We start from the raw sequence: 15,000 nt of genomic DNA on the forward strand, positions 1-15,000 counted from the left end.
CTACATACCACTGAGATAGGCACGAAACCAGGCTTCCGATACGAAATATCTTCTCTTCTTTTTCCATAATATTCTAACCATAAATATTATTATATATAAATATTATATATATATATATATATATATATATATATATAATATATATATATATATATATATATATATATATATATATATAAAATATTTAGACCGTCTAAAGTTCAAGTTTATTTATATTTTTTTTGTATTCGTGGGATTGGAAATAAAGGTGCGTATTTGACACACATGCGTAACATCAAAAAATACGCGGGCATGTAATTGCTTCAGCAATCAAACTTTCATCATCAATTTTTTAAAAGCTTTCAATGGTAGAATTTAAAATGTTCACTCGGAGTAACAATGTAGTTACCGATTATCCATAAAATTATTGTGTTTCATCACAATGCCTGTTGTCAAGCTGTCAGAACGCTGCACAAAGCAATGCTTTTATAATATGGATAAAAAATTCATCACTCCTAAAGCCCCTCATTAAGGATGCTATATAACCAGGAAGCTGCTGTATTTTAGAAATACGCGTATTTCAAAAAATTGGCCAGAAAACTCGTCCTTCGAATATCAATCGATTTAAATAACCCTCACCATTGCAAACACTCTCGAACCTGGGAGCTCGCGAGGTCTGTCTTTATCCAAGGTTTGAGAGTTTTTGCCAAGATGAGGGTCATTTAAATCGATTGATATTTGAAAGGGGACTAGGTTTCTGGCCAAATTTTTAAATATGCGTCTTTTTGGAGTACGGCCGTTTACGTAATGATTATAATAGAAAAGATAATTATGCAATGAGAATAATAGTCTGGTGTTAAAACACAAACTTTTCAATTAATAGTCACGTTGTGGTCTGGGAATTAAATTAATTGCGATGAGGAGACACGCGATTGAATTTTAAATAGTGTAGTTGGTATATACGACTGCTGCTGCTGCTGCCGCTGCTAAAGAAACTTGTATGGTGAATATTAAGTTGGAACAACTAAATGTAATGTAGTTATGGTTGTGATGGTGGTAGTCGTTGTTGTAGTTGTAGCCGCTGCAAAAGAAGTAGTTATAGTAAAGGTAATAGTGGTAATTGAAGAAGTAGTAGTAGTAGTAGTAGCAGTAGCAGTGCTAGTAGTGGTAGTAGTAGTAGTAGTAGTAGTAGTAGTAGTAGTAGTAGTAGTAGTAGTTGTTGTTGTTGTTGTTGCAGTAGTGGTAGCAGCAGCAGCAGCAGCAGTAGTAGCAGTAGTAGTAGTAGTAGTAGTAGTAGTAGTAGTAGTAGTAATAGTGGTAGTAGTTGTAGTAGTAGTAGTAGTAGTAGTAGTAGTAGTAGTAGTAGTAGTAGTAGTAGTAGTAGTAGTAGTAGTAGTAGTGTAGTAGTAGTAGTAGTAGTAGTAGTAGTAGTAGTAGTAGTAGTAGTAGTAGTTAGTAGAGTAGTAGTAGTATAGAAGAAGTAGTAGTAGTAGTAGTAGTAGTAGTAGTAGTAGTAGTAGTAGTAGTAGTAGTAGTAGTTGTAGTTGTAGTTGTAGTTGTAGTTGTAGTAGTAGTTGTAGTTGTTGTTGTTGTTGTTGTTGTTGTTGTTGTGGTGGTGATTAAACGTCAACTTAAACAAAGAAGTTATTTACTCGTTGTGAAGAAGGCCCTTACAAAATATCAACAAGCGCAACTTTTCATTCGCAACAATCGCTCCAATTGTTCATGGTTTAAAAAAAGACCTGAAAAGTGGACATCGATGGAGAAGAAAAATGCGAGCCTCCGTAACCAGGTTAAAAACTTAATTAAGACTGGGTTAATCTCAGATGAAAGAACTCCATAGACCACGGTCGAGTGAATGAAACCAACAAAACCAACTTGAAAGATCAAGTGTACGGGAACGAACGTGCCAGCTCCGCATTCTTTTCCATGCAAAACAAACAACTGATATTTAAACAACTGTATTGAACCACAGCTCTACCTTTCTATAACCCCCCCCCCCCCCCCCCCCCCCCCCCCCCCCAAAAAAAAAGGATGTGTAAAATTTTGGCCCGAAAACTCGTCCTTTATATGTCGACCGAATAAAATTGTCATCATCTTTTCAAACCTGGGACTTCTGCGTTTTTGCCAAGATGAGAGTCATTTTAATCGATCGATATTGGAAGGACGAGTTTTCTCGCCAATTTTTTTTTTTTTAAACCGGGGGGTTTTTCCCCTCCAAACTATGGCACAGCTGCTGCAAGGGATGGCAGACTCGGGATTATTGTTCTCTACTGCTGCTGCCGCTGCCTGCTTTACACATCAATTGTGACAATGTTGGAAATATTTGCGTTTGACTGACGAATAATTATACTCGAAACATTCTTTTTAATTGCATTTATTGTTTCTTTTATAATTTTTTCCCTTCTTTCTTCCTTTCACTCTTTTTTCTCGAAAAAATAAAGGGTTATCTGAGGAATAATTATCACCGAAACATTCCTTTCAAGTATTTTTAAAATCAATTTTCTCTTCTTTTATTTCTTTATGTCTCTTCGTCTCTTTTCTTTCTTTTTCTTTTTCTTTTTTTTTATGCTAGAAAGTTGTAAAATTTCTGATTATTGTTTTTCTTCCGAGGCAATCAAATGTGTACCGTAATTGTGTTCCTTTATTTACATTTATTTTTTCTTAAATCCCAAACCCAATTGCTTTGGAATTGTGTCATAATAATATTTACGACGAGAGGTTTTCAATGAAAAGACACGCGCCTGCTATGTCGAGTAGGTCAAGCGTGCGTGTTGTTGCTTGTTGACATAAACCGAATATGGATTTTTATAATAAAGCATATATTCATGCCCAATTTTTAAAAAAAAATCTCCAAGTAAACTAAATGGAATTTTCCATTCCAAATAGTACCAGTTATCTGTTTAGTGTCCTTTTTGTACTAAATGCGAAAATTTACAATATTCGTCACTACCTCTAGTACTCATTCACCTGAGTCGAGTGAGTTAATGTGTGTTAAGCGCTTTTCCCGAAAACAGAACTTCGCGAAGTCTCAGTTCTGAGAGTTTTTTTTCTTCCCAAAATGAGGGTCATTTAAATCAATCGATATAATTTGAAGGACGAGTTTTCTGACCAAGTTTTTAAATACGAGTTTTTCCAGAGTACGGCAGTGAACTGGTTAACATCAATAATAAAGAAGAGCTTTATAATTTTATGATCGGATATTTGACTTGTAAATAATAAGTACAAATAAGCAGTGGCGTTACGTTGTAGAATGCATTCGGGGTAATGTGCACTCGATAACCGAATACAAACTGTTATGTGCTATTTATCATTTTAGAACAGGGAATATTTTGTATTCATGTAGAATTTTTGGTTTGTTTTTGTTACGTTTTTTTTTAAATGTCAATATGAGACATGATGTGGGTTATCAACTTTGTAAATATAACCCATTGCATCAAATCGGTGGAAAGTCGGGGTGTTTAACATTCAGAAAATTTCCCTTGAACGCAAAATCGGCTAGAATTGCAAAACTTGAGACTTCAGCGTCGGTGGATGACTTTTGTTGTTGTATTTAAATTGCTGCTTAACTACTTTATCCGGCCGTGTTTTGTGCGGCTTTGTGATCTTGTGGTATGATACTCGTCTTAGGACGGGAAGGTCCAGGGTTCGAGTCCCGCTCTAAGCAGCGCATAGTTGAGCCCATGGAAAAGACTCTTTCTTCACATTCTCTAATCGTACTCGGGTGTAAAATGAGTACCTGGCCGTTAACATCGTTGTCTCTGTCGGAAAGAAAAAAATTATACCGCCTAACAGGTGTCAGTCTCGTCCTACACTCCAGGTGTTGCTATTGGCCAATTGTAAAGCGCTTTGAGCACGTTTAGTGGATATAAATGCTCAAATGCTCAAATTATTCATGTACACCTTTTCAGATTTAAATCTTACACCAGTGCCTGTTTCCTGATTCGTCTCTTCAACAGCAAAGATTTGTATTGTTGACTCAATGATGAGTTGGCATATTATAGGACGAATTTTAATGAACAATAAGTTACACGAGACATTTTGACTTGAAAAAATATTGTTTTAAAATATGATTCTGCATAAGTCTTCAATATTCGACGTAATAGTATATTATTTTTCTTGCTTGATTTTTATAAAACATTTAAAAAAAACTAAACAAAACACAACAACAACAATTTTTAAAATCCAGAAAAAATCCAAACCAAACCCCCTCTCCACCCCCCCCCCCTCATCTTTCCGAAAAAGCGAAACAAAACAAAACGAAAAAAAAAAAAAAAAACAGAGAGGAAGAAAAACTTTATTGTAAATTGTAAGATTTTAATCTGTTTTCGTTGTTATTTTTTTCTCCAAAGATGTTTAAGTATTTTAAAATATTAAAAAAAAATAATTATTATTTTTAATATTTCACTCTTCTTCAAAACAATTTAACACCCGCTCATTATAGAACATTCGTCACGTATCAAAATGCAGACGAAAATTTTACCCTTGCAGTTTTGAAAAGTGAAGTCGATGATTACACATGGAAACTTGATATAATATCGAACATTTTTGCTGGGGTTTTGTGAATTACTACTAGCTAGTATTATTGTAATGCCTTTTGTCTTGTCGCTAGCTGATGCGGTAATCAAACTCTACCATGTTACACAATATTATCACGGGCTATGTGGTCTTGTGGTATGACACTCGCCTTCGAATCTGAAGGTCCTGATTTCGAGTCCCGCTCTGATCGGCGCATAGTTGAGTTCTTGGAAAAGGCTCTTAGCTCACATTTTGTCACTGTAGCTAGGTGTAAAATGAGTACCCGGTCGTTAAACAGTGTTGTCTTGGTCTGAAATTTTTTTTGTAATATCGACTAATAGGCGTCATGTCTCGTCGAATATTAAGTGGTGCTTTTGGCTTGGGACCCCCTGTAAAGCGCTTTGAGGACATTTAGTCGAAATTGCGCTGTATAAAAAACCAAGTTCATTGCAATTTTAACACGTTATGGGGATATATTAGGTGCGAATTCATATGAGACCAACCGTCACAAAACGATGTTATGCTGTGATGAATCGGACCTCAATACGTGAATTGATCCAAAATATGATGTAAATAGCAATATTCAAATGGAATGGAAGCTTTGGTTTCATTAACGAAGACAGATAATGTGGACGTTTCGGGTTTCCCCTTTGACAAAACATGAAACACTGAAGACAAATGGGATATGAGAGAATGGTGTTGTTAAGGCCTTAAGGCCCTTCTCTCATCTTCCCATTTGTCGCCACCCTTTTCCATCATTTTTATCTGGTACTATATTACACAATGTTTTCAGATTTTTATCTTGCACCAAGATTATTTTATCCCTTATTCTACACTTCAATGTTTTCTGATAAATTATTCTTTGTATTAATTGAAAACTGTTATCATTTCTTTGGCTACTTCGCTCTCTCTCTCTCTCTCCTCTCCTCTCCTCCTCTCTCCTCTCTCTCTCTCTCTCTCTCTCTCCTCTCTCTTCTCTCTCTTTCTCTCTCTCTCTCTCTCTCTCTCTCTCTCTCTCTCTCTCTCTCTCTCTCTCTCTCTCTCTCTCTCTCTGTCTTTCTCTCGGCCAGACGGAGGGTGTCGTGTCAATTGGATACTGAGTTCGGCACTGACCCCGTGACTTTTTATTCTCTGTTTTCATCTGGCACTTCTCCATATCCTATATTTCTCATCATTATTGATACAAGTACCGGCTCCACCTTTTCCTTCTGAATCATAGTTTTTAAAACCTGCAATTAAAATAGTTTTCTTTCAAAGTGATTAAGAGACAATATGAATTGTTCCCCATCGAGTAAAACTAGTATAAAATGGGATTGAAACTAATATAGAGAAATAAATCTAAAGTTAAAATATTCAGAAATATAAAATTGTGGATGTATGATTTGGGGAAACGATAATTAATTATATTTATAACAACACATTAATTTTACCATTAAAGAATATTTTGACAATAAATTCAAGTTTCAGGAACATTTCACTTATAAATAATGAGATGGTCTGTAACATTAAAAAATAAATAAAATAAAAATACATCCGAGCTCTTTATCTATTTTGAAAAAAATCTTTAATTTTTGTTTTATGTATTGTTATCATCAATATTAATAAATTTGTTTAATCAAGTCGAGCAGTTGAATATGTTTGTAAATGTAGATTAATAGTAGATCTAGATATTGTAACACACTGTAATCTCAGTGTAAACCATCTTTTTAATGTAAATGCATGAACATACTGATTTATTGGAGACAAAAGCAATGAACTGAGCTCTTCCTATGCTTATCTGTATCTCTAACGTCGACTGCTTGATCAATCAGTCCACACTCAGATGTCGTCCTGTGCGCACTGGTGATTTCCTTTTATTAATTGTAAAGCGCTTTGAGCACGTTTAGCGGATATTCCGCTACCATAAAAGCTCAAATTAAAAAAAAAAAAAATTAAAATAAGATGTTCATGTGAAAACAATATTGTTGTTTTATGATTATTATATTGTAATTAAACGCTTAATGCTCCGAATTAACTTTTTAAAATAATCTTTTCTTCCATCCTTTCCCTATGTCTTCCAATCCAGACATTTACAAGTGAGGGAATGAGTGAGTTGTTTTGTGACAGACATTGTGGAATCAAACAGGTGAGTACTAACATTCACAAGAGACTTCAACTCCAAAAACATTGCTGTCCTTGACTTTGCTTTTAAAGCCTTCCGCTTTTGATGCCATCCGACCTCCACTTCCCCCCCCCCCCTCTCTCACTTTCTCTCTCTCTCTCTCTCTCTCTCTCTCTCTCTCTCTCTCTCTCTCTCTCTCTCTCTCTCTCTCTCTCTCTTACGATGTATTCAAATCCCCATTCTTATGAATCTATTTTATGGACACATTCCTAATGGTTTTCTGATAAGAATGAAAAAATACCAGTCGGAAGACTACTTGATAAATGATGTGCCAAGTATTTTTCACCGATTCTTTCTGCTTGAACCGGCTTGCTCATATTTGCAGGTCTGATAACCGAACGCAATTATGGGCTTATTTTAACATTGTTGCAATGGACAATATACTTTGCGTTGGTTTGAGAATATATTATTATATCCATTACAACAATGAGGCCATAGCAATTTGGTTTATCAAAACTGCAAAACAGTTCACGTTCCTTACAACACGCTGACATATAAGACACGCGCTGTTTCAGACGAAGTAAGAGTTGTCAGATTGTTTTTCATTTCAATTCCTTTGTATAATTGTTATCGAAACCCCTACCGCAGTAATCGGTGAATTCCATGTTAGAATTTAGACATGGGTAATATTAGCTTGGAGGCCATTTTTGTCATCTGTCCCCAAGACCAACCACTAGCTTTCATTTCTCTTTCGATGCTCCTCCTCCAGGTCTCCAGCAGACGGCCCCTTCTTCTCGTTCCCTGGGGTGTCCACCTGAGGACTATCCTGGGAATGGCACTCGGTTCCATTCTGAGGACATGTCCCGTCCATTTCCACCGTCTCCTCTTTACAGCTTCAGATACTGGTTCAGTTTATGTGCGAATATTAAACCACAAAACAGTGTCTTTTTCTTTTGAAATGTGAAAAATATAAGCAACAATACGAATGTGCTATAGGAAAATACTGAAATAATGACCGATGATCATAATATTAATATTGCCCATGTCTTCATTCTGGCGCGGACGTCACCAATCATTAAGGTAGGGGCTTAGTTACCAATAATACCAAAAAAGGGACTAATAAAACAATCTGACAACTACTACTTCGTCTGAAATAAGTACCGTTTCTGATATCATATCAATGTGTTGTTAGCAACGTCAACTTTTTTGCAGGTTTGATAACATTCTCTCCGACAACTCAAATTGTCATGGGTTCATAAATACACACTCCCCAACCGACGCAAAATATTGTCCATTACAACAATGTTAAATCGAGTCCATTATTGCGTTCTGTTACCAGGCAGACCTGTTAGTATGTGCACGTCAGTTGTAAACAATTTTATAATGTGCACTCTGCGCAGACGTCACATAAGATTTATCTATAATATTATGTTAATTTGCTGATGATCACGTGACATTTACACTATAGAGTTGTAACAATGTGTGTTACGAAGGCTATTATCTGTTATCTCTTCTCATTAAACAGTTTACTTCCGTACTCTGGAAAAACTCGTATTCCAAACTTTGGCCTATTCCAAAATTTGGCCAGAGAAATCGTCCTTCAAATATCGATCGATTTAAAATGACCCTCATCTTGGCAAAAACTCTTATACCTGGAACCTCCCAAGATCTTCCTTAATCTCAGGTTTCAGAGTCTTTGCCAAGGTGAGAGTCTTTTAAATCGATCGATATTTGAAGAACGAGTTTTCTGGCCAAAATTTGAAATACGAGTTTTTCCAAAGTATGGCAGAATACTGATTAAAATAGATAGCCCCCCCCCCCCCCTTTCCAAATAAAAAAAAGGTCAATGATAAAACTTTTAGTCTATATGTGACTAAAATTGATTGTTCGGAGCAGAGAACACCTGCAAATTGTAACATCTTGCTCTATTGACACGGTCGCCTCACTCTTCAAACATTGACACGACACTCCATTGTATACTCGTATGATCTTCATTCATTTACTAATGAAGAACTAACTGCTGCACACCATAAAGTTAATTATTTATATGTAGAATGTGACTCACGTTGTTTGAATTTCAAATTAAACAACGGGTCATGATATAATATGGTTTATCATTATTATTATTATTATTATTATTATTATTATTATTATTATTATTATTATTATTATTATTATTATTATTATTATATCATCATCATCATCATATATTATTATTATTATTATTATTATTATTATTATTATTATTATTATTATTATTATTATTATTATTATTATCATTATTATTATTATCATCATCATTAATATCATTATTATTATTATTATTATTATCATCATCATCATCATCATCATCATCATCATCATCATCATCATCATCATCATCATTATCATTATCTTACCGACGACTGATATTTTCTGTTACTATAGAATGGATGAATCGAAGTGCAAGCAGGCATATGAATTATCTACAATAACAACAACAATATCATCATCATCATCATCATCATCATCATCTTCATCATCATCATCATCAACAACAACAACAACAACAATAACAACAATTAAAATAACAACACATTTCATTAAAATCCTACTCCAAAAGATGTTACATTGCTTTTCAAGCTGTCTTTTTAGTTAATTAAGATTAAGGACAAAAAATCATTTGTTGATCTTGCTTTTATTTTTCCCTCACTTACATTTGCTGTGCTGTACTTTGAACAAAAACCAAAACAAACAAACAACTCATCGGGTCTATAAAGTTTTGACTAGAAAACCTGTCAAGTCATTCCCTTCGTGTCAAAATAAAAGTCTCTCAAAATTTGGATTTCAAGTAAGTCATCAATGGGGAATCTCGGATTTTTGTCAAGATGAAAGCCGCCATCTTGAGGTCTCAGGTTTGAGAGTACTTGACACGATGAGAGCCATTTAACGGGTAGACAGAGCTGCCTACTCGAAATTTCCAAAAAAATCGTCGTTTCCACCGGGGAAAAAAGAAAACGTCATTTTAAATAGCTTTAGAAATAAATAATTTTTCCCCAACACAATCCAAAAATAATCCAGTCCTAAATTATAGATTCTACGACACTCAACTTTCCTTTTCAACAAGATTTATTGAGTCAAAGAGGTGTCTGCAGTTTTGTAGCTGGAGACAAAAATTCGTAATTCTACTAATTATTCGTAGTACTAGACACGTCGGCCGGTAGATATTTGAAGAATGAGTTTTCTGGCCTAAATGTTTAAATTGTGGGTTTTTTTATTTTTTGAGAACACGTCAGATTTGCTCTCCATTTTTACACTCGATCCGTTTGCTTTTTTTTTTTTTGGGACGTTTGAACGGTATGCAAATGAAAACCCCTCAAGCATATTTTACAGGGAAAGGCGCTAAGAATGTCCATTTCATTACATTGCACTCGTCACGTGCGCAAACAAACCTTTTTCGCGCTCTCAAGGGATGCAACGTGAAATTTAAGAAGAAAACAATCTATCGCATCAATACAACAAAAAACTGACCTCTTTTTGTCCATGTGTACAGACTTTTTTTTATCACTAGGCCGATTTTGATCGTTAATGGCTCAAAAGGTTTGTCTCAATCTTACTTAATTCCCACGATAATAAAATATTTATACTCAATAAATCCTGTGCTCTCTCTCTCTCTCTCTCTCTCTCTCTCTCTCTATATATATATATATATATATATATATATATATATATATATATATATATATATATATATATTTATACAACCTCCTCCTACTCTAATCCCGTCTCTCTCACTACCATATATAATACTCTCTCTTTTACACACACGCACACACACAACACACACACACTCACACACACACATACACATAAACAAATACACACGCAATCCTTCTAATTAACCGGTATTAATGAATGAGTGAGTATTTTATCCCTTTATTCCATCTTTATCCCAATCACCATTTCAAACTGACGTGCAGATTTCAACCTGCACAGAACATGTTGGCTTTTTCACGTCTGTAGTGTTTCATTCATCCTGTTTTGTTGATAAAGGGGAAACCCGAATCGTCCATTTTATCTGTTTTCGTATATCAAATTGAAGCTTATATTCAATTTCACATTGTTATATATTTTTTCGAGCTTCGAGCAGCAACATTTACATTACCTGACACTATACGGACTGTTAATATAAAAAGATTTGGCTTTTTAAAGATATTTTTTGGCATAAAATCCAGTATCTTTACGAGTGGTTCGACACGGTCTAGCTAATTGGCCATTTCAGCATTCTTGGCAAATATTCTCATGCCTCTGTAAAACATTTCAAAGAAAAGTATATTATACTTCAGAGTGTATTGGTGTTTTGCGTTGAGCTACAATGCTCACAACATTCACCAGCAGGAGGAAACAATCTACCAACACACAAAACTATGTGTAACTTTAAACGTTTATAGACTTTCGTGGCAAATATTCATTAAAATGGCTGTCTAAAAATGGTAACAAAGAGCTACAAACAGAAATACCTACGTGAAATATCTTAAAATTCGTATTTATTATGAGATAAAAATAGTTGTCTTTATCGTTAACTTGATTGGTCAACCATTTACTCTCACATGGATAAATTACCACTCCAAAATCCGTAAAATTATGTAGCCTGCCATCCATTATAATTTTCAATAAGTTTTTATGACTAAGAGATACGTGTAGACTCATAAAGGTCTGAAATTGGAGCCAACAATTGGTAATTCTACGAATTTTATGTAGTAACGTGCAGGTCTGTATAACTATAAAAATGTTAACCCGCACATGTGGTCCTGAACGAGATTTGAAGTCCCAGATTTGAGAGTCTTTTGCCAAGATGAGGGTCCTTTAAATCTATCGATACTTGAAGGACGAGATTTCTGGCCAAATTTTTTAATATGTGCATTTCCATCCAGAGTATGGCAGTTAACTGGTTAGATATCTTACTTAAATATATGCAAATTTTAGCATATGTAACACTTAACAAAAAAACAACACATCATAAATCATATAAATTTACCGTTTGAGATTTGCATAAAAGAAAAACAAACAAACAAAAATAGAGACCTACACCTTTATCTCCGCAATTCCCAATAAAAGAGCAAAACGATACATACAATAATGATGTAAAGTGGCTGACATCTGTCCCCTCACCCCCACACAATCCCTCCCAAAACTCACACACACACAAACACACACACACTCACACACACAACACACACACACACATACACACACATACACATACACATCAACTTACATTTTTTTCCCAGAGGGTTGTTTTGTTTTTCTGGCAACAATGATAATAATCTAGTATAATTTGGCAACCCTGAATACAACATGAAAATAATAATAACAAGAATGAGTAAATAGATTGTCAAAAAAATAAGACAGAAAGCTATGACGTTATTATTTGTTATGGCGCCTTCCTCGCTTCCAGTAAATTGTACGAAGATAAGATAATCAATTCTTGTCGTGTAAAATAGAATAATTGATTGTCATTTTCATTTTTTCCTCCCTATTTTATGAACATTGTCATCCTTATTTTAGGATCTAGGAGTGGACTTAAATTCAAGTCAGTAATACAGGTTTCCTAAATTGGAATATTGCTTTTAAAAAAAATTATTTACTCTCCCAATTTGAATGAATGAATTGAAGGTCACGTAGAGTCAAGTGGATAGGTTTTAAATAAATTCATTTATCTTCTGGTTAATGTGATGGGAGACACAATTGTATTTTTCTTTCTTTCTCGATGAATAAAAATTGTGAGTTGGGTAGAAAGCATGCTGTATGTTGTACATTGAGATGAGATGAGATATGAGAGAGAGAGAGAGAGAGAGAGAGAGAGAGAGAGAGAGAGAGAGAGAGAGAGAGAATTGTAAATTAAATAAGCTCGTATATTAGTGTGTGTGTGTGTGTTTGTCTGTGCGTGTGTGTGTGTGTGTGTGTGTGTGTGTGTGTGTGTGTGTGTGTGTGGGTGTGCGTGCATGAGCGCACGAAAGTGAATGGGCTATTGAATATATTAAATTGAAAGACGATTTTTAAAAAACATCATGAAAAAACTGCAACTCTACGAACGAAACTCTTCATAATTGAATCATGTCGGTAACAGAGGAGTGTAATGAACTCAAACAGAATAATTAGTAATGTTAAATTTTTGGTCAAATAAATAAATGTTTAAATGAATAAATTGATTAATTTATTTAAGCGATTAAATGAGTCGTAAAAATATAAATTTACAATTTATAATATCTAAATAAATGAATAAATAAATAAAAGGATGTGTTGATTGAAGTAAGGATAAACCGAGAAATCAACAACAAAAAAGTACTTAGATGAACCGACCGACCAACCACATAAATAAGGCCAAACAACAAACAAACAAACGAATGGAAATAGGAGAATATATTTTATGAATCAATGAGTGAATTAACGAATGAATTTAGAGTAGATGCACACATTAAACAAAGCCACTGCAAACAAACAGGACAGCAAAAGACGACGTATAGAAGGAATGAAAAGGACGTCACTCAGCTCTTTGTTATTATTGCTTTTGACAGCTATTTTGGTGATTACTTCTCACTAAACTATACCAATCATACTATACAATTTCAAGGTTTCAGACAGTTTTATGTGTTTGTATGTGATACATGGCTGGCGGATGAATGTTATGAATATTTTACATAAACGCATAGCATCAATAACATGTACATGCACAAAACAGACAAAACAAAACCCAGATTGCAACGAATTCGCGCGGGCGATGTGTGATGGGTGCTCTATCTTGCAAAACCTTACAGATGTTGAAAATACCAAAACAGAAAGCTTCAGGAATCCCGCGAATTTAACTTTATTTATTATCGGACGATGACGGAACGTCGGTTCAAAGGCTTCAATTATTGTAAGATTAGCTCCTCATTACAAAAAGATCATTCTTTGTCTTTGATTTACTTTTTATATGTTCGACATCTAAGAAGATGTGCATGCGGGGGGGGGGGGGGGGGGGGGAAACTATCAACCCCGCCCTATTTACCGCCCCTTCCTTATCATCTTCCTAATTTGTTAAACATTAATTTCATTAATCATAAACGTTACAATTCTTAAGTAGAGCTTTATTTGTCGTTAAAATTCGCTTTATAATCTATTATTTATAATTACGTTCTGAATAATAGTATTATGAATTCCTAGATAGCGTAACATCTCAAGTATATAAAGGTAGAAGGATTTACACGTAGTTCTTGTCAGTTTAAAAGATCCAGGTTTCTCTTTATGAATTTGTTTACCATAGCATTAGGCAGATGGTTGTGTATATTAATGATATGCTGCATTTAAAGGCATTTTACAAGGCTTTTCAAAGAATAGAATTCTCTTATTTGCATTTTAAAACGTAATCCCGCGAAGCCTTGAGAATTGACGCGGAACTCTCTTGATCTGAAGACAATAATCGTTACTATGTTTTGGCGCAGTTTTGGCTCGTGTAGGAGAACTGATTCCTTTTAAACATTGTTTTTTTTTTTTTTTTTTTTTGTCGGTTGTTGCCGTTTTTTAAAATTAATACAAAAAAGTTTAATTCTAGCTCCACCCGATATGCTTTTAAGAAGAAGCAGCACTAGCACAAGCACTACTACTACTACTACTACTACTACTACTACTACTACTACTACTACTACTACTACTACTACTACTACTACTACTACTACTAGTAGTAGTATAGTAGTAGTAGTAGTAGTAGTAGTAGTAGAAGAAGTAGTAGTAATAGTAGTAGTAGTAGTAGTAGTAGTAGTAGTAGTAGTAGTAGTAGTAGTAGTAGTAGTAGTAGTAGTAGTAAAAGCAGCAGCAGCAGCAATAGTAGTAGTAGTAGTAGTAGTAGTAGTAGTAGTAGTAGTAGTAGTAGTAGTCGTTGTTGTTGTTGTTGCTGTTGTTGTGGTAGTAGTAGTAGTAATAATAATAATAATAATAATAATAATAATAATAATAATAATAATATATAGTGAGGATGATGACGATGATGATGATGATGATGATGACGACGACGACAACAACAACAACAGCAGCAACAATAACAACAAAACATTTAAATTGATAATAATTATTTTAAAATGTTGATAATAAAGGTTACGGAAACCATCCAAAATGCAGTCTACGGTAAATCAAGAAGGACAACTCATTTGAATTTTAAACCAGCGACTTGCCATCCACATCACCTTATATATCTAGCCTTTATTATGATATTGTGTCACTTCGTCACGCACGAATAGAACTAAGCAACCGTAGACAATGAATGACAAATAAAGGCGCGTGCATTGATGACGGCACGATAACATTAAAGGCACGCGTCACTATCACTGATCTCCCGTGAGTACAAAGCAAGCGGTGTTTGGCCATAATGTTTGACAATGACATGC

At 34.6% G+C, this 15,000-nt stretch overlaps 1 protein-coding gene across 10 annotated transcripts in view; it reads left to right on the forward strand.

Annotated features, from left to right (window-relative positions):
• Nucleotides 1-15,000, forward strand: part of LOC144967562 (proto-oncogene tyrosine-protein kinase ROS-like) — a 249,089-nt gene that overhangs the window by 41,063 nt on the left and 193,026 nt on the right. For all 10 annotated transcript variants that reach the window (XM_078904998.1, XM_078904999.1, XM_078905004.1 and 7 more), the window contains one exon: nt 6,563-6,622. In XM_078904998.1, the coding sequence (XP_078761124.1) occupies nt 6,563-6,622 (60 nt within the window). The remainder of the gene's footprint in view (nt 1-6,562; nt 6,623-15,000) is intronic.

The sequence above is a fragment of the Berghia stephanieae genome, chromosome 3, assembly GCF_034508935.2.
Source record: "Berghia stephanieae isolate SIO BIC M18660-M18661 chromosome 3, UCSD_Bste_1.3, whole genome shotgun sequence".
NCBI classification, from domain to species: domain Eukaryota; kingdom Metazoa; phylum Mollusca; class Gastropoda; order Nudibranchia; family Aeolidiidae; genus Berghia; species Berghia stephanieae.